The 25787-nt window shown below is 48.2% G+C and overlaps 1 protein-coding gene across 1 annotated transcript in view; it reads right to left on the minus strand.

The window, feature by feature from the left end:
- Positions 1 to 13461, minus strand: part of NFAT5 (nuclear factor of activated T cells 5) — a 70494-nt gene extending 57033 nt beyond the window's left edge. Inside the window, exon 1 of the mRNA XM_050903984.1 lies at positions 13264 to 13461. Coding sequence (XP_050759941.1) covers positions 13264 to 13336 — 73 coding nt within the window. The 5' untranslated portion in view covers positions 13337 to 13461. The remainder of the gene's footprint in view (positions 1 to 13263) is intronic.
- Positions 13462 to 25787: the final 12326 nt, after the last annotated feature.

Genomic DNA, 25787 nt, shown 5'->3' on the forward strand with positions numbered 1-25787 from the left:
AAGTCATTAAAATTTTATCACAACTGTAATATCATTATTTCTTGTACTTAAAAATGAAAGCTAAAAGTTGTTTCTTGCATTTTTTTAAAGCAGAAGTATGAGTACCAAAAATGCTAGTACTAAAAAGGTAATTTTGCAAGCAATTCACAACTGAACAAAAATCAGTCACTGCAGTATTCCACCAACCTTCAGAAAAGCTGTTAATCTCAATATTCAGGATTCTGCACAGCAGGGTAGAGTTGAGAAATTAATCCTTTTAAAGTTGAATTTCAACAACTGACAAAGGCATGTGTTAGCTGAATTCTATTTATGGCATTCATCCAAATATCCAATAAAGCTTTCCTGGCTGTGTTTCAGTCATCCCCATTCACAGCTCAAAGAGTACTTTTATAAATGTAGACAGGCAGTATAAATCCTGTGTCTTGTTTGCATCCAATTTTACACATCTCAGAAAGAGAGAACAACATTATTTAGTAATTGTCACTTCAAGAAATGGACCAGTAATGACTTACTGAAAAGTCCATCCTACGCAGTTGTAAACTCCAGACAAAAACCCAAGAACTCAAAAGGTACTACTAAAATACCACAGTGGACAAGGCAGAGCAAATAAGGACTGACAGAACTGCATGTACATGAACATAACAGGGTACCGCTCTGCTAAACAGTTACACCCTTCAGCAACGTATCTGAAAGGCTTTACTACATACGAGGAGTAGTATTTAAAGATGCACATTTCTCTCAACTCAAAATGGGAGGAAAAAGAAATTAAAAAAAAAAAAAAAAATCAATCTGTTCACAATACCTTAAGAATTAAAAAAGAAATAAAACCAATGTTGCCATGTTTTAATCTTCCAGCATGCAGGAAACCAAGTTAAGCTTATGTTTGGAAAGAATCCAAGTATGATAGGTATGAAAACTCAATTAAGGAATTCAAACAACCTCATTTTGCCCTATAACACTGTTATATACAGTTGTTATAACAATGGCATTTCTTTGTTTGTGATTCTATACTAAACTGTATTTTAAGGATAGTTGGTTTTCTCCCCATCTTCCCATTCTGTCACTACAAAGACTTCATTTCTCAAAGGCTCAAACAAACCCAAATACAGTATGACCAAAGAATAGCAATAATAGCTATTTATCAACCACTTTAAAACATTGCTATTGTTTCAAAAATCAAAGTTCACCAGGAACACAGAGGTAATAAGGTGCTCCAGCCAGTTATGCTAGTTCCGTAGGGGCAACGCACCATCCGAATTCAGAGACACACAGAAGTCTGCCTCACCCTCAGTTTACTATTGTCTCAGAAAAACGTTTCTCAGCCTTTTCAGGTTTGCACAATTTTTTCGGATGGGGTTATTTTTGCCATCTCTTACATTTACTGTAGAACAAGAAATTCAACACCAGCTATGAAAAAATATACGCACTTTTTTCTTTTGAGGCTATACCACGATACTTGACCTTGAAGAATAAAAGCATACAGGTATTCAGACAGACTTTCAATACATTGCAACCATCTCTTGAATTCAGTATTTTATTATAAACCTGGGTGTAGAGGCTATGTTCCCGAGACTTGACATGTGTTAGTAACTCCTAGCATGATGTCTAGCACCTTGAGTCCACAAACTAGCTTCACGCCTCCCTCCCTTTACTCGTTTTAGTAAGATACTGACAATAAAAGGTATTTTCTTTCATCATCCCCAAAACTGAGAAATATTTATGCTTCCTACCATCATTTTGGTTTCTAGTTATAACTCAAGTACTATGTTTGATGATAAACATAATTTTTAAAAACAAATATGAAGCAATGTTTAACAAACAATACTCCTTAGCACAGCTAAAAGAAAGCTCTGCTGAAAGCCTGACATCTGTAACACCATCAGGTACATGAAAGAGACGCGTTGTGCGAAAGCGATGGAGCCCGAGACTCTTGTATCTCACCAACTTCTCCCTCTGGTAGTGCAAGATCCCAGATTAGGAGGTAAAACTGCATCAATGTTAAAAAACACTGAAAGTAATGAGAGACAGCCTGGATGCTTCACACATTTCATACAGTCACAAGGCATCTCGGAGCACAGCACACGAGTCCCAGATTGCCTGCTCAGCTTTCTGTCACGTTTAGCACCAACAGCAGCTACTCTGAACACGCTCGTGCCGGAAATTGGAAAAAAAGAGGAAAGGGAAAAAGAAGATCATAAATAAAATCCTTTTTAGTGAGCCTGAATGATATAGCAGAAGTATGTGTTATGGACAGCATTTGTTCAAAGCAGGCTTTCATCAAGCACAAGGTGCTACAGTTCCATCCCAGGCTCTACATCTACAAGCCCTTTGTTCTTTCTAACAAGCAGTGCTGCTGATACACACCAAGCCTCCCTTAGGCTGCAGATAAAGATAGATGCAGCTAATGAGGTACGTACTCAACCACAGGCAAACCTGGGTGATAAACACTGCCCCTGGAAGGAATTCCTCAAGGAAATAAAGATGCAAGTTGTTTGTAAAAACAGGTTTTCCAACTATTAAGCAAGTTCTCCAAATATTTTCACACTTGACTCTCAGGAGAGAAGTGGGAACCTAAGCCAACCACTTAATGGCAAAACGTGGATAAAAGATTCCTTTCTGTACTACAGAGCTAAAACCCAATGGAATCGGAGGGAGACAGCAAGGAAAGAATCAGTGGTGTAACTGCTCTGGAACTGCCAAGTTATGTAAAACTTAAGGATGGTCATAACAAATCAAACTAAGTATTGATTAGCCCACATCTTTTCTCTGAAAGCAGCAAACTATAGGGAGAGGTTTACAAGAACCAGTAAGTTTAGAAGAGTATTTCTATTATAATACCTTCCAAATTCTGACCATCGGCTACAGACTAACTCCCTAGTTTATCGGCTTCCCTAAATAGGTATCTCCTCTACCAATCTAACAGCTTCTTGAACTGTTTATCCTTTTCCTACCCAAAACAGCTGTCAACTGTTTCCACAATTAAATGGTGTACAGAAAAAAGAAAAAGGAAAAAAAAAAGAAAAAAATCTGTCTTGTTTTAAATTGCTGCCTGGTCATTGCATTGGGTGTCTCTTATCTCTGAAGTCACGAAAAATAATAAGCATGGCCTATTTATGTGTGCTATACCACTCATGGCTTTTGTATTCCTCTCCCCTTCATTTAAATCTTCAGTTTCATATCTACAGTTAAACTGTGCAACACCTTGTACATGCTAAAGCTTGACATTGATTCAAGGAAAGACAATATAACAGAAATTAAGTCCACTGAGGGTTAGAGTTCATGGGGACAATTGGCAAGCGTGCAGATAAAGATCATATCTGGATGGATATAGCGTACCTGTCAAAAACTTTTGAGGATTCCAACATCCCTTGTCTAAGACTATCCCACCCTACCCCCAATAAACTGAGCTATTATAGTCTGCTATGACCAGCTTCTCAAAAGTCATATGCTGTTATACTTAAAGATCTCTTCAGCTCAATTAAGTTGTCTTTCCTTACTGGACTTCTAAGGGGGAAAAAAAAAAATGTACTCAGAGTTTCTTCCACAGATAACTAATATCCTGCTACAGAAAGTGTTTGTTTCAAACGCCCAGAGTACTTCAGCTATCTTTCCTCCATGTCTAAAAACTGAATTCAGTAAAAATAAAGCCTGTAGACTCCTTGGCTCAGGTGCAGAAAGGCAGTAATCCTCCTAAATGAATTATTTTGCTATTGTATTAATGTATTGAAATACCTGCACGTCAAGGAGTACTTAAGTTTACTCTAAACAATATAATCCCTTCCTTGCTACCACACCTCCAAAAGCACTTTTTTTGCTTAAGTGGCAGCAAATAACTTAACTGAATTACTGAAGCTTAAACTGAATCCTTTCAGGCCACAAAACAAGAAACCAAATTATTTCCCCATCTGATTAAAGAGCAACTCCATTCCAGGTGCGGTTCAAGTTTCAAGGTGAGGTAGATGGCCCTGTCTAGAATTCAGATGCCCTAAAAGAAAAACAAAAGATTTACTCCCAAATGAAATCTGCACACAGGCTAAGGAAGGGCACTGATCACACCCCGACAAATATACTTACAGAGAAGAGATGATGGAAGTTCTTTCTCTATCACTAACAAATGCAGAGAGGAGTTTAAAACTGCTGAATGTGCCAAATGTGCCGGGAGCACAGAACTCCAGGAAAGCCCAGAAGGTCCCTTTCAAAGGAACACGCTCTGGATAAACAAGCGTAACCCCCTTTCTTAAGCGAGCAACCTGGCAGCCACATCTCCTAACAGGTTTTGAACCTGGTAGATATCCTCAGCAAAACTGGTAATAGGATACAAAATCTCAGGGTACAAGAAAATAAACTACTATATTCAAGAGGAAAAACCTGACTTAGTGCCCCAATTAGAAAATCACTGCGACGTAACACTAGATATTAGAATTTCTGATGTGAGAACTCACAGATGTCCCAAGAACAGTAAAAGCTTTTCAGAATTCATAAACTGACACACATTTAGGGCCATAAAGATGAAGGGCCTGGAGCATCTTTCACACAAGGAGAAGCTGAGAGAGCTGGGACTGTTCAGCCTGGAGAAGGCTCAGGGGGATCTTATCCATGTGTAGAAATATCTGATGGGAGGGAACGAGAGGCTCTTCTCAGTGGTGCCAGTGACAGGACAAGAGGCAATGGGCGCCAATTAAAACACATTAAATTCCATCTTAATTATCTTAACCACGAAGGTAGCCAAACACTGGCACAGATTGCCCAGAGAGGTTGTGGAGTCTCCATCCATGAAGACGGTCAAAACGCAACTGGACAGGGTCCCAGGCAGACTGCTCTAGCTGGCACAGCTCGAGCGGGAGGTTTGGATTAGATGATCTCAAGAGGTCCCTGCCAACCTCAACGACTGCGTGACTGAAAGCTGGCACTGCCTCCACAAGTACTCACCCTGCTCCTCTCCCACCCCCTGCACAACTGGGACATCTGATTGTTTTCAGAAGTTTCACCTAAATCGGATTCCCAGGGTCTGCAGCATTTACTTATGAGATATAACCAAGACTATTAGGAACTGTAATTCTAAGTTGCTCAGTAAATCTGCTTTAATAGGAATACATATTCCAAGCTAAGCCACCTTCTTTCCCCCCTGAGAAACAAAAACACACTCAAACGTTTTAAACCAGGAGACAACCTCATTCCTAATATTAAACTGAAGAGAGAGTAAACTTGAAGTGGGAGACAAGAAATATTTCTTCACCAAGTACACAACCGGACTGTGGAATTTCTTGCTGAATCCAAAAACTAACCAAGAGTCAAAAAAGAACTGAGTAAGATTCTAGATACTCCTGTTATACCTCAAATAGTTAGGCATATACACGCATACATACAAAGGAACCTCACCGCAAAGGCAGACATACCCGAATTGTGAAACATGCGTTGCCAGTGGGACTCGTGTTACTCAAACGTGTAGATGTGCGGTGCTGCTTGGCATGAGCTCTGCTACGGCCTGCAGCTCAGGAGGGGCCGCTGCTGCCATCAACACTCTCCGAGGACAAGCACTTAGGGAAGTGGAATGTAATTTTAACAGAGGCAGATTGTCACTTACAACTCACATCTTCCTGCCCCGCTTTACAAAGCAGCTTGCATGACCACTATCAGTGAATAGTCACATTAGTAGGTCATGTTCCCTATGCACAAGAAAACAGAAACTGTCATAGTTAACAGAAGCTACTGAACGCTGCAACTTATTATTTTCCAATCACTCTGTAGTGCTACTATCAAAACTTACAGATTCTTCTGCTGAGTGAACCCATACAAAAAAAAAAAAAATCAGGCCTCTGGACAATGAGACACTGAAACAACCAGCTTGTAATGTCAGTTTTTCTGAACGGGAGTGGAACTCCAACATTTGAAAACTTTTTATTACTGTCTTTAAATCTCTTTCTTTCCTATATGCTTCATCTTGTCTGGGCATTAATAGGAACTGCTATCCATCTTCCTTTTGTTCGCCAAACAGCCTGAGCTTCACCACAACTCAAATCTGCTTTTAGTATCAAAAATTTGCATTACTTTGGCATATTGCATTAGTTTTCTAAACTTTGTAAAGTGACCTGAAATTCTTCCTAATTATTTACAAAGCAACCGTAAAAACTTTCCAACTGCTGGAGGGACAAGTAATCAAGGGGAATTGGAGAACGGTTCTTCAGAGCATATTTATGTAAACAGTGAAAACCTTCCTCTTAGTCCGGTGCGGTGATATTCACCATACAGATCACTCAGAACTACACGAGTTAATAACATAACGTAACTGATGTTGAGCATTTACATTTCAAACACTGCTAAAGCACTGCATGCTTTTGGCAACAGCAGTTACTTAAGATTTTACTATGTGCCCATAAGAATCTGCTGTTACAACACTGTTCAAAGTTAGATCTGAGAGTTCATTTCAGCTGGTTCCTAAAATAATTGCTGTACTTGCTGATGAGAGAGCCAAAACTTGTCTGAATATTCTACCTCATCAGTTTACTCTTTACATAAACACAGAGAAGATAACAAATGTGATAAACTGCAGAGACACGACCACATACCTTACTTCACCTGCACTTTGGCCACTCATCAACTCCTGCTAGGGTTTACCAGCATATCTAAACTTTAAAATGAGTTCAGGCCATTGCCTTTTTGTATAAAAATAAAACATTACTTCTCTTTTGTTTTCTCCAACTTGAAAGAAGTACATTTCCACATAAAACTAAGTAATCTGTGTACCAGTGCAAAAATCAGATCGAGGCTCCAGGCTGACAATCATTTTTAGTCAAGAGACCCCAAAAGGTAACTATGCTGTTGAAAACTTATAAATAAAGATCAGATACTTTATAAAAATTGAAAAAATCTTACCCTACAATCTGGGAAACATACGATAAAAAATTCTACTTCTTGACTATACTAAATAGCAGTATCCTACAGATTCTCCTCATGAGCAGCTATAATGGATTTCAAATATGCAGATCCTGAACTAACAGAAGCACAAGTACTCTTGACTCCTAGTATTTTCATATTCTAAAGATTCTCAGATCTCTATTAAAGCAAGTGTCAAAACTGCACAAAGAACTTTGCAGAACAAAACAAAGTATAAGGGATGCCAAGTGGCATAACCTTGCGTCAATGAAGAATACGATGAATCCAAAAAAGAAAGGACTAAGGTGGGAGGAAAGAAAGTATTGGGCAAGAGTGTCTTCCTCTAAAGCATATCAGCAATCAGAAATACCTGCACAATAACTCAAGACAGTTTTCCAACGTCTGGGTCCCTGAGAACCCCCCAGCATTGCTGGATTAAAAGACCACGTAATAAAACGTACCCATTTGACCTTGCAAGCGGAAGAAGTCTGAACCCAACACATCTGATCGCAGGGAACCACACATTCACGGCCTGCAGGCTTCAACAGCAGCCCTCCTGCAGGAGCGGCCCCGGCTGACGAGGCACCAGAGCCCATTTCCTTGTGAAACGGATCGCAGCGACACTTGCCATGCTCATGCCGAGACCTCGCTAAATCAAGTCCAATTCAAGCTCCTCACTGCAATACTCAAATCCTTCCATGGGATTGAAATATATTGTCTCCAGTTACGGTTTCTTTGAATATCTAAATTTAAATGGGATGAGGGACTTGGGCAATATATGGAGATTCTCTAACAGAAAAAAAGTCTACAACTTTCATAGAACTACGTAAAATATCCAAAACGAGTAAAATTGACAACGAAAAAATCCAACTAGTTTTAGAACTAAAGAAAAAGCTTACTTAATTCATCTTAATTTCCCTACTCCTTGATCCACACCACACATTTACACTCAAACAGGCAGCAAAGGAGAACCTAAGGCAGGAACACAGTCTCACACTCTTCCATCCACACCTGCAGCAGGAGAGGTGTTGCAGCATCCTGCCCAGCTTCCCAAGCTCCAGAAATGGATTCCCTCACCGATCCACAAGAAACCAGCCCAGGCAGGAAGCCTGGCTTTCCTGGTCTCAGCACAAGAGCACAGGCACAGCAAATGCAACAGAAGGCATGATGAGAGGAGCATTTCTTTCCGTGGCAGAGCCAGTTGAGCAGTTCTACCTCATCTGCTACCTCCTCCACCATTTAATCCCAGTCCTCGATACCCCCTTTCTTGTCTTGACACCGCTACTTGTGCGGCTGCACAGTAAACTAGACCGGGGAACAGAACAATGTTAGAAAATCCTATCAAAAGTACAATATACTCATTCTAGATTGGTTTCCCAATTCTATTCATCTTGCAGCCACAAAAAACAATTGTGCTGGCACAATTCAGAGAACAGTACATGGGTGAGAACAGACGGCAGAGAAAAGGGTCTGTTTAAACAGCTCTGTCACCGGAATATTCAAATTAGAGCATGAAAAGCTGCGAATTCAAAACCCTACCCCCAGCACCACACATAATCACCTTGCAGCAACATATTCCATAGTTTTGTTTTTAAAGCCAATAAACTAGTAAGATTCAAAGTAGAAATGGATGTTTACAAGGCTGACGCAGAATTTAAGGAACCTTGGTAGAATCCATTTCAGTTGACTTAAGTCAGAATGTCCCGGGGGCAGCTGGAAGAGCTGGCGGATGTATGCAGTCCATCCCTCACATAACACTCAGCACTGCTTGTCCAGCATGGCACCTTCTATGCGCTACAAAAAGACGCTAAGTATTGTTACAAAAAGCAGCTAAGTATTATTTCTATTCCTAAAAACTGCTAGTACTAGTTCTAAAGTTCAAAACTAAAAGCAGGCTCTTACTATTTTTATAAAGCATCTGTTCCATCCCTCTTTGATAATTCAGTCACTGTCTTACTAGAGTTATCCCTTGGATCATGGAAAGAAAAACGTTCTGGTGGGGGGGAAAAAACCAAAACAAAACAAAACAAAAAAAATCACCAAAACCCACGTGTTGTATCAACGATTCTCAGTAAACACAAGTAGATTACCATTATTTAACATTTAAGCGCAGAGGAAAATTGAGTTTTGACTATAAGACATTTTTAGGGCAAAAGAGCTATTTAGGAGACTACAAACATTTTTCTTGTTGCTTCCAAGTTCCAGAAAGTCTCACAGTTTTACAGTTACTCAGTTATGTAAAGCAAAAGGGGGCGGGGTGTGTGAATAAAAAGTTCTGATTATACTTGCTGCAGTGCACAAATGCAACTTTATTAGTATACACATTACTTTGTAGTTGTTCAAAATGCATGTATTAGCTAACTTAATCACACATTTAATCAGTTCAGACTTAGTACCCAACATTTGATGAACTGCTTTAATCACAGTTTTTCACCTCTGCCTGTTTACAATGAATAGCTAACTTTGCTATATTTGAATGTTGCATATTATATTCAACCACAGAACAACTAGCCTCAAGGTTTTAGGTTTTATGCTCCAGTGATTTTTCTACTACATTACTAATGTGTATGCACATTTGGGTGGTTTTATTTCAAAAAGGACAGTATGTTATGTAAAGATGGGAATTAAACCTATTACATTCTAAACATTTTCAGCATTCAAAAATGCATACATTTTTGTGTATCTCTATTATCTTCTTATTAGGAGATACCATCCTTCTGCAATGGTTACAAAGCATATACCTTTTTTTAATATTGATTATACATAAAAAGATGGGTTTTAGTCCTTAGCGCAAGTCAGTTCCTCAGGAGCTGTGAGGATGAGCTTGAGCAACAGCCCTTGGAATCAACACTTTGCTTTTCTTTTAACAGCTATAACCAGCCATATTCCAGAGGCCTGCACCTTAAGTACAGTTTCACTATAATTTTAAGCCAATATAAGCTGGCACTGCTGCTGAAAGAAATAGTCCCACCCTTCGCCGCTGCTAGTTTTCACATGTCCTTTCCCTGAGTCAGCACAAGCCATTCACGAAGACCCATAGCAAACATGACCAGGATACTCACCTAGTTAAAAAAAAAAGAAAAAAAAAAAAAAAACACCATTTCTCTTTCCCTTTTCGTTGTTGGGGGACAGGGTGAGAAGGAATAAAGGAAAAGCTGAGTTAATTTTAACATGATCAGTTCCCCCAATCCAGTTCACTGCATGGCCACATAAGTGTTGGCATGAGCAGAGTAGCAAGGAAAAGATAAGGGACAAGACTGCTTTAACTCAGCAAGTGGGAATTCATACTGGCTGGAACTGCTCATGAAACCACACCTACAAGTGTAAAAACTGGAAGATAAAGTATTTAGATACTCAAAGAAAAATATTCTCTTTCCCAAGCTACACTTAAATGAAAAGAAATAACTCAAATGAATTATCACACCAAATTTTAAATTAACGACTCTCCCTTTGTCCGTATTGCCATTTCACCTTAGGTTTGTGTGCTTTTAGAAGTTTTGCTTAACATTTTTAAAGGAATATGAAAACAAAAATCTTAACTGAAATGGCCAGGCAAGCCAAAACTTTAACACACAGCACAGGGACAAACTGATGACATAACTTGGTCTGTCCAAAGAACAGGACAAACTATACCATAAAAATTGCACTAGCATAAGCTACATCTTGATTCACTGGGTTTTCAAATATAACTTCACTTTTAAGAGCAGGCAAGTATGTTTTAATCACTACACTAAGACTCTTCCACTTTAATTTCAACAAACAAAAGTTTGTATGTTAGAAAACCTCAGTTACTCCCTAGACCACCCCAATCTTACAGCTTCTCTTACTTTCATAATCTTTGTATTTCCAAAACATTACAGTGATCATCATCGACAAACTTACAAGACCGGTATCATTAAACCGCAACCATCCCGACGGGCACACAGGAATGTAATTCAGAGGAAAAGTTACTGGCCCCAATTCAATCTGCGAGTTGGATTCCAAACTGCGGGGTAGCTGCATTTCTAAAAGGAGAGCAGTTATGAGAAACTACATGCTCCTAACACACCCTCATCACAAATGCATATTTGTGGCTTTCTCACTGTGTTCAGACCTTTCCCTTTATCTTATCAGTTGTATTCATACTCTGATCCAGAGCATTTGTCCACAGGATAAGTTTATCTGTATCTATCTAGGGGAAAAAAAAAAAAAAAGGTGCACTGAAGTGTGTTCTGATTAATCAGATAACCACTAATACCTTTTCCTAAATCCAGCTAAAAATCGTACTAATGTACCTCACAGCAAAGAGGATCACTTATTCATTCTGTAAAAGTATATTCATTTGTTCTAAATTTTAATTACATTGCATTTCAACTTAACATCTCCTTGATTTTTTATTATGACAAAATATGAAAAGCAAACCTTGCTTTAACCTCTTTATAACCATTCACTGTCTTATACACTGCTATCATATGCCATCTTGTTTGGATCAAGAAGCTCGTTACGGCTACTCCTAAGCATCGAACATCCTTCTCTGGACCTTTTCTAGCTCTGAACACACATCAACGCCACCAGAAGAAAAAATACACTCTTGATTAATCCATGTGAGATCCTTTTCCTACCTGAAACAGACACTCAACCACTCCATTAATATAAAAAAAAAATTTGAGAATTCACAGTAAGATTGACGAGTTCACAAGTTCTGCTCAATTAAGCATGAGTCCTTGAAGAAATTTTGCAACCTACATGGAACCTTTTTGTTTCAAATGTTTTACAAATTACTTTAACAGTGCACACTTTTCAAATTTCCAGTACAATAAATGATAGTTTTGATGGGGTTTTAGCACCTGTATTTTTTAATTAGAACTGCCTTGTTTCAAAATACTCTTTCCCTTCTATTGCCCTTGCTAGAACCGAAACCAATTGGAATACATATGTGTTAGATAACAGGAGAACCTTAAACCCCTGTAGTAACATCTTTAAAAAAATTTGAAAAAAATTTACAAACTATTATACACTGGTGATAACTTTAAGATCTTTAAACAGTGAGACTGACTTAGAGCAGTTTGAGAGCTTTAAAGATGTGCTTTGACTCGCTAAAGTCTTTTTATTTCTTTTAGCTTCACCACTAACGACACACAACTTAGAGTTAATGAGCGTATTATAAGCAGTTCCAAAAATACTAAAAAAGTTTAATCTTTCCTGTGACAATATTAAATTCTGATTAGCTACCTTCACGGCAATAAAAGACTTTCCGTTTCTTTTGTCATACACCCCCAAAATTGCTCCCACCTGCCAGCTGTACTGTGGGCAGATGTGTTTAACAAACTACTAGTAGTGCCTTTCAAGTGGTCTAAATAAAGAGAAAACGAGTTAAGGACTCGTGTAGTACGTAACGCTTGTCCTAACGTACATATCCTTCTTACCGTGCGCTTGTCAAAACTAAAATTCAGATATTATGAAAACAGGCGTTCAGTTCGTTTACTTGGAGCATTCCCTACATTCTCTCTCGGTCTCGGCTTCCCGCGTACCAGTGACGCCGGTTTACCTCCCCCAGACCCCCACGCACGGGGTTAAGGCCCGGAGATGGTCTGAACATCGCCCCCCCCCTCCCCGGTACCGTAACCCACCGCCGTGCCGAAAACCAGCCCTCCACTTCCCGGGCTCTTTGCCAGTTTCCAACCCAAATCAGAATGTTCACGTCCTCTCCGAGGCCGCTTGTTCCACGGAAACCCTTTTCCGAGAAACTTAATGAGCAGCTTTCGGGAAATCTCGAGCCGCCCGTATTCCCCGTGCCCCGTTACTTCGCGCTCCCAACTCCAGGCCGAAGCGTCCGCCTCCCCCCCCCCCCCCCGGGCACCGTCGGGGCTCGGCCCGCATCCCTGCGGATGCGCCGCCAAACGGCGAGGTAAACAGGCCGGCTAGCGGGGCCGCGACCGCATTCCCGGCCCGGTACCGGTAGGGAGACAGGGAAGGAACCTTGCGGCGCGGCCGCGCAGCCCCTCGCCGCCGCGCCGCTCCCGCGGGGGCCGCCGCCGGGCCCCGAGCGCAGGAACCTGTCGGGACACATTCTTGAGGCTGCCGCGGCCGGGCCAGGAATGCGGCCGGGGGAGCCGGGCTCAGCCCCAGCACGGACCGCGGGGCCCCTCGCGGCGGGGCGCCGGCGGCCGAGCATCCCGGCGCGGCCCGCAGGCCGGCGGTGGCGGCGGCGGGGCGAGGGGGGGGGGGGCCCTCGGGGCGGGCGAAGCTCCCCGCCGGCCCCAGGAGAAGGAGGAGGAAGAGAAGGGGGGGCGGCCCGACGCGCGGGCCCGGGCGGCAGGGCCGGCCGTTAGCGACGGTTAACGGCGCGGGCACGGCGGTGTTCCCCCCCCCGCCCGCGGCCCCGCCTCCCCGGCCCGGTGCCACACTCACCCTTGGAGTAGAGGGACTTGGGGGACTCGAGGTCGAGGTCGGCGCTGAGCAGAGAGATGAAGTCCGAGGGCATCGCAGCTCCGCGGCCCGGCAGGGGCGAGGGGAGCGGCGGGAGGAGGGGGCCGGGCCGGGAGGGGGGCGCTGCTGCCTCCGCCGCCCCGGGGTGGGGAGGGGAGACACCGGCAGGCGAGAGCGCGGCGCTCCGCACGTCGGGGCCGCGAATCGGACCGGGTCGGGCCAGGCCGGGGGCTCCGCTCGCCGTCGGGACCGGGCACCGCCACCCGCCGCCGCTGACAGGAACCGGCTGCTGCCAACGGAACGCGCCCGACCGCCCCCTCCGTTACCGCTCTGCGCCTGCGCGGGCGCCGGGGAGGGGGCGCAGACAAGGAACCCCAGCGCCGGCGTTCCGCGCATGCGCCCCGGCGGGCGGGGAGACGCGACGACGGAACAGCCCACCGGCCGGGCCCTGCGCGCCTGCGCGGAGGGGCCCGCCGCCGCTCTCCCCCGACCGCCGCCGCCAGAGCAGCACCGCGCATGCGGGAGGAGGAGGAGCGCGGCGGGCAGGCGGAGGGCGGGGGGCCGCCGGGCGGAAGAGCCGCCGCGGTGGCGGGGGGCGCGGAAGCGTCTAGAACGGGGCGGGGGGGGGAGGCGGACACGGCGGCCCCTCAGGGAGCCCTCGGCGCTGAGGGGAGCCCGGCGGCGGGGACGGCACCGGGTGCCCCCCCTCCTCGGCTCTGGCGGCCGCAGGTTGGGGTGTGTGCGTGTGGAGGCTGAGGGGTGGCTGCGGGGGTCCTGGCTGGCGGCTGCGGAGGAGGCCCCGAAGGCCTGAGGGAAAACATTTTCCCGCCGGGGCTGCAGGGCTGCTCTCCCCGAAGGAAACCGGCCGCGTCCCAGGCGGGGTGCAGCAGCAGCCCCTGCGCTGTTGTGGGCAAGTGCTCGGCGCTGCCTTCTTCGCCTGGTGTGGGAAGAGGCGAGGGGCACACGGTGTCGGGGAGCCGGCTGTGGTTCTGGGGCAGCAGCCATCACGCCTCCGTCCGCTGCAGCCTGCCAGGGCTTGGCCGCCCTCGGTGCCCTGCCATTGCAGCTTGCGATGCAGAGGGTTGGTGGTCCAAAGAAACTCCTGATTTATATTGTCCCAAATAAAGAAGCAGATATATCCAAGCAAACAAAATGGAAATGTGGAAAGAGTGTCAGCAGTGCTTTTTAATTAAGTGAAACAAAGATGGCGTACACCTTAAAACAAGTACCCTAGATCTGGGTAACCTGGAGAACATGAGTACTAAAAAGTTCAGGAGGTGAGGGAATCTGGGAGCCCCTTTCCCTGACTAAGAAGGTGTAAGAAGGGGGAGGAGGTAAGGAAAGGTTACCCGCACAGATTTAAAACCACTTTTCCAAGCTGATAAAAATCTGCTTTGGAAATGGGGAAGGGATCGGAAAGCGAGAGGGCCTGCCGTGTGAGTGGATGGAGGTGCTGAGCAAATGCTTAAGCTGTGAAAAATGGAGGAGGAAGGAGCTGTGAACAGCTGGCGCATACCTCCGGCTTGGCAGAGGGTCCGGTTTCCCCGCGGGGACTGTGTCACCGAAAGGTTGGCTCCCGGCCCTCCCGCAGCCAGTTCCCATGCCAGTCCGTGCTCGGATCCCGGCGAAATCGCTCTCCAAAAACGCTCGGCAGCTTCCAGAAGCTCGCTGTGCCCCACCAGCCAGGACAGCGGTGCACGGGAGGGTTTCTGGAGACGCCTTGAACGCCGTCCACGGTCGGTCAGTCGCCGTGGGGCAGCCTCCCCAGTGTCTTTACCAGCCGTCTGACCGCGCTCCTGCACTCGCGGCACTGTTGCTTCGGTGCTTCGAGCGCCGGGGTTTTGTTCCACCGTGTTACCCACACAAGCAGGGCGCCGAGCCGGTGCTGGTGGAGTCGGTGTGGCGTGCCACGTGCATGGCATCCCAGTTGCACAGCCCTGCGGAAGAACGATGGCAACTGCGGGGTACGCGTTGGGTTTTATTTGAAGTCGGGTATCTCTTTCATCCCAGACGTACTGCTTTAATCCCCCGGAGCTGTGCTGGCTTTTCCTCTCCTCTGCCTGACTTCATCGTCATTTGTGGTGTTTCAAGAGGGCACGGTGCTCGAGCCGTGGAGTACGCCTACAGATTTCAGCACTGGCCAAGGGCTCATTTGTATCTAGACTCATAACATCCTTTTCTGTCACCGTCTACCCTACCGTACCTCCTATTTATGCCCCTCTCACGTACTCACCCATTACAGTTTTGCACCAACTCGTGCTCGGGTGTGTAAGGATTTGCCCAGCAAGGCTCTCCGCCTTTTCTTTAGGGAGTCACCTTGTCGCCTGCTAACGCAGCCAGCGTGTGCCCTGGGGAGCAGGGAAACACGTCCCGCCGTGCAGAGGCCACCACACCGGGGCCGTGCCTGGCAACCAGCCCCCTGCCCGAGGTGTGCGTGCCGCCCGAGGCATGCGTGCCACCCGAGGTGTGCCTGCCTCGAGTGCGGAGGGCTGCAGAACCCTTCCCTGGGCGGTTACAGCCTGGATGCGGCCGCCCTTTTCCCCAGCGAGCGCTCGTTACGGCTCGCTGTGATTCTGGTGCTGTTTCAGGGTGCTCAGCGGCATTCACCAATACAGTGCAAAAAACACAATTGTTATTAAGTGTGTTATTTTTATCATGTCTACAGAGCAGAGCATTTCTGAGGCTGAAGTGCAGGCAAAGCAAGGTGTTTTTCCTTCTCTCACAGCAAGTACAGTCATCCCTGGGAACAGTTCTGGCCGCTTGCGTCCTGCCGTGCAGGACAAGGGCGGCACTCATGCGTTTTGCTCGGAATAGGCCGTCGAGGCCGCCTGGACACATCCCCGGCTGTTTGCTGCTGCCAGCAGAGCTGTGCTTCTGCCTTCCAGAACTGCCAAGCAAGTTTCTCCGCTGCCTGTGCCCGGAGCTTGCGCAGGCCTTTTCCTCTGCTCTCGTAGCTCTTGTGCCAAGTGGAGCGGGCAGACGGCATCACGTGAGGACGTTGTTCATTTGCTTCAAGCCACGCATGAGTATCCTCCCGAGTTAAAAATCTTCCAAAGGGTTTTGCTGTAATCACTACGCTATCATTCAGCCGACAGGTAACATTTCCTTCTGGCAACCCGGCTGTCTGCTTCGCAGTTTCTTAAGTTAGGGCAATGGCAAGGAGGGGTTACCAACTTTCAGAGGGCGGTGTGCCGCTGCCGAGTTCTGTGTGCCCGACTTGGGCAAAAAAATCCCTCTCTGATAGGAGATGAGGGGCGCCCAGAGAGCAGTCCTTCCGAGAGCTGATTCTGGAAATGTTACCAGAGCAAAAAAATCCTTTTGTTAATGGAGCAAAGGGAAGCAACGCGAGGCAGACCTGGAATTACAGCTGAATCATTTCATGGACGGTTTTGTGGTCTGCTAGCTGCTGAGAAGCTGTGTGTGCCTTGAGCTGTCCATAGGGGTGAAGAGATGGTACGTGTACTCTCCGAAAGCGGCTGACACCCTGAGAACAAGCGCAGCTCCCGACTGGCGGCAGTGGGAAGCCGGGGTGGGCAGCACGCTGCTTTGGAAAAGGGGAGGGATGGCCGATGTGGGTAAGCTGGGGGTCCTTTGGGGGTCCTTAGTGGAGGATCACGGGCGCAGTAAGCGTTGTGTATCACACAGGGCACTCACACGCTGCATTTAGCTGTTTGTTGTTTAGCTGCCACTCGTTTGTTGTCCTGAAAAGACATTGAATCGTTCCCATGCACAAGGAATAAGAAATAGCTGGGAACTGCAGGCAGCAAAGCTGCGAGGATCACCGCTGCCTGTTGAAACAGCAGCGTGTGAACGAGCTCTGCCAGGAGATACCAGCACCGCTTTTCCGCATGGTTTGAAAATGGCACTCGGTCCCTCCTGTGCCGAATCTTGGGCTTTTTCTTTATCTGACCAATTAAAGTGAAAAATGAAACCCCAGTTGCTGTCCCTGGGTACCCTCCTGTGGCAGCGAGGCACGGTTCGTATGGCAGAGGTGGAAGCTGGGCTGCAAGGTGTTCTGATGTGTTTTCCAGCACATCTCCTTGTGTGACCTGACAAATTTAGCTCCTAGCAGCTGACGAGCTGTACCACCACCCCCCCTCGTGAACCACAGACCAGCGCTGACCGAGTTCAGCGTGCCGGGTGCTGCTGCCGCGCCGATTTCGTGGTTACTACAGCTGTAAGGGAGGAGCGCTCCTGCTCCCACCACCCGCTGCTGCTGCAGCACAAAATGCTTCTCCTGCCGGACCCCGCGGCCCTGTCCTGCCCTGGCCACGTCCTCATGCCATTTGCGCTGGCTCCACTGGTTTTCCAACAAGTGCATGCATGGAAGCCCCTCAGCAAAATGTCCAGGTGGACGCCGAAGCCGACGCAGCGGGCGTAGAGGCGGGCGATGGGGCAGAGGCAGCCCGGTGACAGCCACAGCTGCGTCACCACGTCGCTGCAGCGGCAACTGGGAGACTGTCACTGTAACCCGATGTTACTGGAAGCTGCCATGGCAAGAGGTGGTTGTGCCCTACACCGCATACTTCACCCCCTCCCATGCCCAGCACTAGAGCCCCGTCAGTCCCGTGGTGAGTGGTGTGAATAAAGCAGTCTGTCTAAAGCTAATACTTTTTTTTCGTGAGGTTGTTTTGCGGTGGGATCGGTTTCCCAGCTGGAGTCCGTTCTGCTCAGGTTGTGGAGAGGTGAGACTTGCTCAGGGCAGCCTACCCACACCCAGCTCAGCTCAGCTCAGCTCAGCTCAGCTCAGCTCAGCGTGACTGCAGGACCACAGCCCGCCTGAACTGTTAGGCTACCTGAGGGTACGAAAATCAGCAAAGCAATTTGCCAAACATAGCAATGCTAAGTGATTGAAATAAGGTAAAACGCCAGCTATAAATCCAAGAAGGGAAGAATTTCAAAGCGCGAGTCTAAAGGCATTATTTAGCTGAACTGCACAGGGGCCTTGTATAGCTGTCAGAGCGTGCAGGAGAAAAGAGGAGAGCTGAATATACACAGCACTGTGCAAATTGGCAGGCTCAGATTATATGACCGTGGAATTAAAAGGATTAGCTGATAAATTTACTGAACAACTGGCAATTATTTTTGTGGTGGGAAGTTTAGAGAGCGGGAAAAAAAGCTGTGGAGCAGTCGTACTCAGAAGAGCTGAAGGGAGAGATCCCCCCTTTGGCAATCACGTACCTGCCAGCCCTGGGAGGGAAGGTGAATTCATCTGTGCCAGGCGAGGGTTGCCCTGCCCGGCGAGGGAGGAATGCCTTTCCCTTGAGAAAAGGGAGAGAGCTACTCCTACGCTGGCACTACAAAATCAAACCATTTGGGAAGCATCTGGGGAAAAAAATGTAAGACCATGCTATAATCACCTCCTGTCTAAGTAACGGGGGAGACAAAGGCTTTCTGAGAAGGTGCTACGAACAGATGGTCTGTGGCAGAGAAGAAAAACAGATCTAACTCCTGAAAGGGGAGTGATGAGAGACGGAGCAATCAGGGATGGAGCAGGTAACTCCACTGCTTTTGGGAGGCAAAGGAATTCATCGCTGGCCAGCAAGACTGGACAGCGCCGAAATCCCAGATGCTACCAGCACAGCAGCAGCAGCTACGTGACTGCGAAGGACTCACGCTGGAGCAGGGACAGGTCACCCCGCGGCCAGCGACTGGTTTAATTGCCAATACAGTCACAAGTGGCACGAGAACACTCTCCTTACGGTCGAGACCCAAGCTGAGTGCCTCTGCCCGAGCAAGGCAAGCTGCGTTCGTGTCTGGAGCCAGCTTCTGCTGCCCAGTGGTCCTGCAGCCACCCAGGCATTATCCTGGGCTTCCCGAGGCAGGCGTGCCCGAGCAGGACGCGGAGCGGTGGGAATGCCACTGGCAGGCAGAGCTCCCGAGTGACGGTGCGTCCCCAGGACCGACCGCACGCCCGAAACCGGGGGAAATGTCTCTGGGTTTGGCTAAAGTCACAAGAGCAAGCAGCAAGGCACGACCGCCTCTTGCAGGTGTTGCCACAAAAGCTCGCAGGTCCCATCCGGCCGTGTCTGAAGCCACTTGGCTTATGGAGGGCTTTTGGCTGTGAAGAGCTTTGCAGAGTCCCGGGAAGGGCAGAGCTGGTAGAGCACGAATGACAACACGGAACGAGGGTAAAAATGGAGAAAAAAGGAGTCCCGATCCTCTGTGGAGCGAGGCAGGAACAGCCTGACTGTTCAGTCCCCACCTATGGCTTACCCAGCCTGGGGTAAACTTCTAAAGCAAGGTCATGGTCACAGCTGGAGAGGAGAGAGGCCGGGGATGACATGCTTGGAGACAGGCCCTCAGCGCTCCCGGGCACTCCGAGAGCCACGCGTTATCGCCGGAGAGAGGGAGGCGATGGGCAAAGGCCAAATTTGAAGAAAGAATAGATAATCTGCTCTTTGGGAGGAGAGGGCAGCCCCATACAATTAGACTTTTTAATGACTAAATACGATTAGTCCAGGGCACAGCATGGAGCAGTGCCTAGCAGTGGGACTCAGGGAAATAACTGCACCGAGACAGGCCAGCAAAACACAAGTACAAGGTTTGTTGGAGTCCAGTTGGAGCCATAAACTCCTGCTGTGGACCCCAGCACATGAAAAAGCTGTGTGGAGCACGCAGCAGAGGTGCTGCCGGGGAAGGTGGGACTGTACCTCCTTATCTTACCATTTTGAAATCCAGCTTGAGTTACAAGATATGTTGAAAGGGACAGAGAAGCAAAAAGCTGAGGCACAGGTGGGTGAACGGAAACACTTCCCAAGCCGGCGCGCAGGAGGACATTCGGGACATTGCATGGACCCAACATTGACACGCTGACCTGGGATACAGATTTACGTGAAGGCAATAAAAGATGTCGCATTAAGCAGGGCTGCTGAGCGACCACCCGTCCAGCCTACCGGCTGACGCCACTCCCATGCCTTTGACAAACCTGAAGACAAACGGCTATTCTGGGTGGTGTCTGATGGCAACACATGAAAAATAACGTTCAGTTCCAGCTGCTCCTGCCCCGGGAGCACCAGTGAAAGGCCTTGCGGCTGCAGCAGGCAGCGGCTGGAGCACACGGCGGAGCACCCTGTGGCACACACCATGCTGATTGCGTTGGCCAGGGGATGCCACGGAGGAGCACGTTAATTGTGCCGTGCCTCAGATTGCTGGTGGATAGCAGCGGGGAGGACTTGCAGGATTTTTTTTTTTACTTACTTTGTTACTTCTTGTGGACATGCCTGAATCGCAGAGGACTTTTTAGGCTGTCTGGAGAAGCCCAGCACCAAACAGTTGCTGGTGATGATAGGTCTGGTACCTGTTACCCAGGGAAAGGAAAGCTGCTTACACTTCCCAAGACAGAGAAAATTTTCACATCGACAGGATGAACCTGATAAAGCAAGGCAAGAGAGAGGTTTACCTTTACCAATGAATCTCATCAGGAACTTAGCCTCCAACCTCCCTTGACTTGCCCAAGATCCGGGTGAGGCTTAAGCTACAAGAGCAACTACAATGTTCAATCAAATCTTTCTCCTGGCTGTTCTCACCAGCCCCAGGTCACACGCTTCACATCGCGCCGTGTTGCCCTGCTGCGTGGACAGCAAATTAAACCCAGCTTGTGTTCCCTGTCCAGGAAAATTAGGGGACAGTGTCAGAGGGATTCATACCAGCTACTCGTGGGGGTGGCTGAAGATCACCCCGTGTCCGGCACGGCCCAGCTCTTTGGTACCAGACCCCAAGAGTCAGCGTGGGACTGCGTCCTCCGGCCCCACGGCTGGTGCTGGGCTCTAGCTGTTCAAGGCAAAACTGGAAGCTGGAGAGGCTTGTATGCTAGATGAATGACCACTGAGCTTGTCGTGCATTTTTCTTTACTTTTATGAGTTTCGAACATTTTGTGCCTTTCGCTTTGGATAAACATCCAGTTTCAATGCCAGGTCTAGGCACATTTGCTGGGGGATTCTTCAAACAAGCTCTGTAGATCCTTTTCAAATGTCACTTTGGCTGATGGGCAAAACCTTTAATGTCCCGAAAGGGCAAACTCCCAGCCGTGCTTGTGGTGGAAACAGCGAGCAGGATCCTGACTGTGGAAGTTACACAAACAGTGGAAGTTGAAATAACACAGTAAAGGAAATCTGCGCCCCGTTTAGGAGCGGGAGGGACTGCAGCTGGGGGTGGTACGCAGCTATCGTGGGTTTTTCCAGTCACCGCAGCGGAGATTTAGAAAAAGATGGCCTCCGCTTGGGATTCTGCCTTTGGAGTCCGGGGTTGGGGAACTGCCGATCCCCAAAGCCTGGGACAGGCTCCCGGGGCAGGATCCCCATCCGCATCTGCTCTTTTTCACGCGTTTTTCCCTGGGACGTGCGCTGGTGGCCGCTGCTCGGCAGGCGGAGGGTGAGCCTCGTCCGGCTCCGGTCAGGGATCTGAATGAACCGAGGAGCAGCATCGCATGGCCGGGGACGCGGCCGAGATGGCACCTCAACGAGTCTCTGAAATGCGGCAACGCGTTCTGTGCGCGTCTGCATTTTGCAATTGTAGTATATGGAATAAATGTAACTAAATTACACAAAAATCCTAACCGATTAACTGCCAGACACTGAAAGAGGAGACTTCCCATTAAAAGTTACGTGTTCTGTGTAATTAAGGTATTTTCTCTTTTTATAATGAAGTTCCTCTCCCTGCATAAGCGGTTGGAGAGCAGCAGGTGTGAGGGGGAAGGGGTCTAAACCAGGATCGTGGGGATAAATTAGCAGGTGCATGCGTAATATTGCTAACCCTATTTGCAATTTCGAAGCCTATGTAGGTGTTTTATTTTCTAACTGTGTTAGAAAGACTGTCAGAAAATAATTAGGCTCTGTCAACAGTTCCCCTATTCCCAGATTACTGCTTCCTGACTCATTAGAGCTGCTGAGGTTGGCAGGAAACTTGTTTTATAGTAATTTCTGTTAGCGGTGTCCCTGGAGAAGAGACAACACCGAGCGTGTGACACCGGTGTTAACTTCATCCTCGTGATGGAGGCACGGGGTGGCTGGGAGCCGTCAGGATTGCCGCACGGCGGCTACTGCGGGCACGAGGCGTCAGCACCTCGATATCCCCGTGCTGGAGACGGGGAACGGGACGACGGGGGATCCCAGCCTGCGTGGCTGACGGCTGGGCAAGGTTCGGTTTTAAGGACTAGAAGCTGGCATGCACGATTTACTGGTTTCCTGAATATTTGGCTGATTCGTAAGGGTTTTAAAAAGAGAAAAGAAAGAGGCCACTTAAAACCCATTAAAGAAATGAGTCTTCCCATTCAATCCCAGGAATAAAGCCACAGCAGCACCCCCATCATTGCCTCCAGAGCGGCAGCCGTGATGTGCAAACACAAGCTGGCTGTGTCCCTTATTTTCCCCATCCCGCAAGTACTGAGATCATTAGGCAAGACCCAGTGTTCAAGGTGCAATAGTACTAAGGCAGCTGTCTTGTCGATGCTATTAGACGGTGCTTTTAAAGCTGCAGTGTTTACCCTTTTGTGTTTATATTTAATTGTAGAAAATATCTGTATCCATTTCCACCGCAGAACTCTGTAACTTTTTTCCTCTTTAAAAATGTAACTATTTTATATTTAGGTCAGCTTAACACTGCGTAAGGGGTATTTTTACCCCTAGAAGAATACTCAATATATTGGGCGTGCTCACAGGTGAGCGACAGTACTGTCCTTCCCGGGGCCAGGAGCTGCAGCTTTTCCTCCCTCCCCAGAGGCAGAAGCCCCATCAGAAATTGCACGGCTTTTCTCGGGCATTGCTGGCTCTGCGGTGCCTGAGCATCCCCACAAAAGCTGGCCTTCAGCCCGGGTGCTGCGGGGCCCGGCCGGGGCACGTCCCGCCGGCTCCTGGGCTGCTGCACCCATGCGGGGAATTTGGCTCCGAGATAACAATCCCGTTCCCGCAAGAAGCCGTGCAGGCACTGCGGACCCGGCGGCCAGGACCCGTCCGGAGGCGCAGAGAGCGGCAGCCTCCTCCCTGTACCGGCGTCTTCTGCACCCAGAGCTGCTTCCCCTCCGCAGCAGCGGTGCTCGGCCGGCGATGCTGGGCGGCGTGGCGCGTCCCGGCACGAATGCTCCCGAGTCGGGCATGTTTTCCAAACTGCTTTACCGGGAGTACCCACGGCTCAACAGATCATCTAGCGGGAGGGCTGCTCGCGTTCCCAAGCGTGTATCTCCCTGCGGCCGGCATGAAATGTTCCTGGAAAAGGAGCAGTGTTTTGGGCAGCAACAGTGATCCTGTCCCCCTCCGAGAACAGGAATTGCACTCATGTTTTCTCTCCTCTTTCTCCCTTCCCCGATGCCCCGTCTCAGCTGGAACCAAAGCCAGCACCTGCGGACTGGTTTCCTCTCCGGAGCTCTGGGTACGGCTTGGAAACCAGCGCAGGGTGGTATTTATGCTAAAAATAATAAAGCATATTTATGCTTCAAATCAGTAGAGAAGGGAGAGAAGATACTGCCCGTGAATATGCAGAGACAGGGGTGAATGGCACGTGAAGACGGCACGGTGTGACGGCAGCGGTGGCTCTGGCCCGGACGCCCGGTGCTGCAGCAGCTGCTGGGGACGGGGTTGGGAGGACAGAGACGAACCAAGCACGGCCTTCGGGGTGTTTTAAAGCACTTGCTTCTCCAGCTGATGCTTCTTTCGAGGAAGTATCAAAAAATGCTCTTTAATGTAAAAATAGTCTTTGGAGGGGAAGAGAAATGCGACACTAATTGGAGATCTACTGATTGGGAGCAATCAAAGCGTAAACGATAGCTAGCTTCATTAGAAGTCAAGACGGGACGGCGCAGGCAGACCAACAGGCTGATTGTCGTGTCACCTCCTCCTTCGCCACGGGCGCCGGGGTGACTTCCCTCCCTCTCCCCGAACGATCTCAGCGTCCCCTTCACCAGCGAAGGGCAATGTACAACTGCGTACAGAGCCAAGGCTGAGACGTGGGACTAACGAGAGGCACCGGAGCATTTGGACTCCCCTAATTTTTGATCACCTCTCTCGGACACCCTGCAAATTCTCCTCGATGCTTGGAGAAGCGAGACCGTGCTTGGTATTGACCCCGCAGTAGTTGGAAGCAGATTTAAAAGCAGTTCAGAAGTCTTCTCTTTATTTCTGTGGATTTTGGATCCAATTCCTCTTGAGCAAAGATAAATAAAGTTTCCAGTGAAATAGTGCTTGCCAAGAAGATAATTCCCAACCTTCCTTCATATTGCGAATCAGTTTTTCCTCTCCTACAGGCACACCGAGGATGCCCTGTCCTGGGACCGCAGTATCTGCTTCCCAGACCACAGAACGGTTTTAACACCCAGGACCCCGCGAGGGATGCACGGTGGGTTTCATGCATTATTCAGCACCGGTTACAAAGTGCCCACTCCCCCCCGACCCAAAACCGCCACTTCCAACTCCGTTAACGGCCTTCTTTCCCTACGTTATTTCAGCTAAAAGCCAGGACCGAAGCAGACAGTTCCCACTGACTTTTCCGTCCCCTTTTACCAAGTCAGCGGCTGCTGGTTAGCTGCCTTGCTGATCTCTTGCTCCCTCCTGGGAGGATCTGACCAGGTACCGCTTCCCTGAGGCTGCTGCAACTACCGTGAGAGCCACAATTAGGCAAATTTGTCAGAGCCAGATTCTGCTGACAGCCGTGCGAGTGGGACGTTATATGCTTTTATAAGTATACATGTAAATAAGAGAGGTATTTCACGGTCTGCGTTTCATCTTTCCATTGAAAACAACCCTCCTACGCGCTCTTCCTGCGGTGAAGAGTCCCGTGCGCTGCCGGAGCGTGGCTGAGCTCCCGGTGGCACAAGGCGATGCTCTGCTGCCAAAGCTCCCGCCGAAGGCAAGAGATGGCACTGCTGTCACCGTCACACGCCTCACGGCTTCTTCTCCGACAAAACTCGCTTCCGTAGCTTCTTTGCCACTTGCTCATCCCACGTCCTGAGAGGTAACTGGAACTGATCAGGATTACGTAGGGAGCCCTCGCAGCTCCCCTGCTGCGATCGTTAGAAGTCCCATTATAATTACAGTGTGAAATGTTGTCCAGAATCAGCAACCACTGATCCGAGAGCCGACGTCCTCAAAACTGGAAAAGCAAGACAGCGCTTGGCAATGTGAATCCATCAGCTGGTCACAGAGATCTTCATTACAACTAAGCCATTGTAGAACGGGAGGAGAATGATTGCGTAACGCTTAATCACCGTGAGCTTAACAACGATCCCCGTTTAGATCACTAGGGACTGAATTCTGTAGAAGACCCCACTCACCCCCAAAAATCTGAGCTGCGTTGCTTGCACAGTGCTTATCCCCAGACTGCTGCTTTCCCCACACCTTGCAAGAACAATTGTATGGCTTGGTTACAGCGCTCTGCAGATCGTCTTTGGCGCAGGCTCAGCTTTAACTGATGCCAACTGAAAGATTTTTCTCCTACCGACAGCCAGACGAATCCTGCGTCTGCCATAGCTCACCATTTTCTTAGCTTTAACAATTAGTTTTCAGCAGAGCAATTGT

The sequence above is a fragment of the Gymnogyps californianus genome, chromosome 12 (assembly GCF_018139145.2).
Source record: "Gymnogyps californianus isolate 813 chromosome 12, ASM1813914v2, whole genome shotgun sequence".
Classification (NCBI taxonomy): Eukaryota; Metazoa; Chordata; class Aves; order Accipitriformes; family Cathartidae; genus Gymnogyps; species Gymnogyps californianus.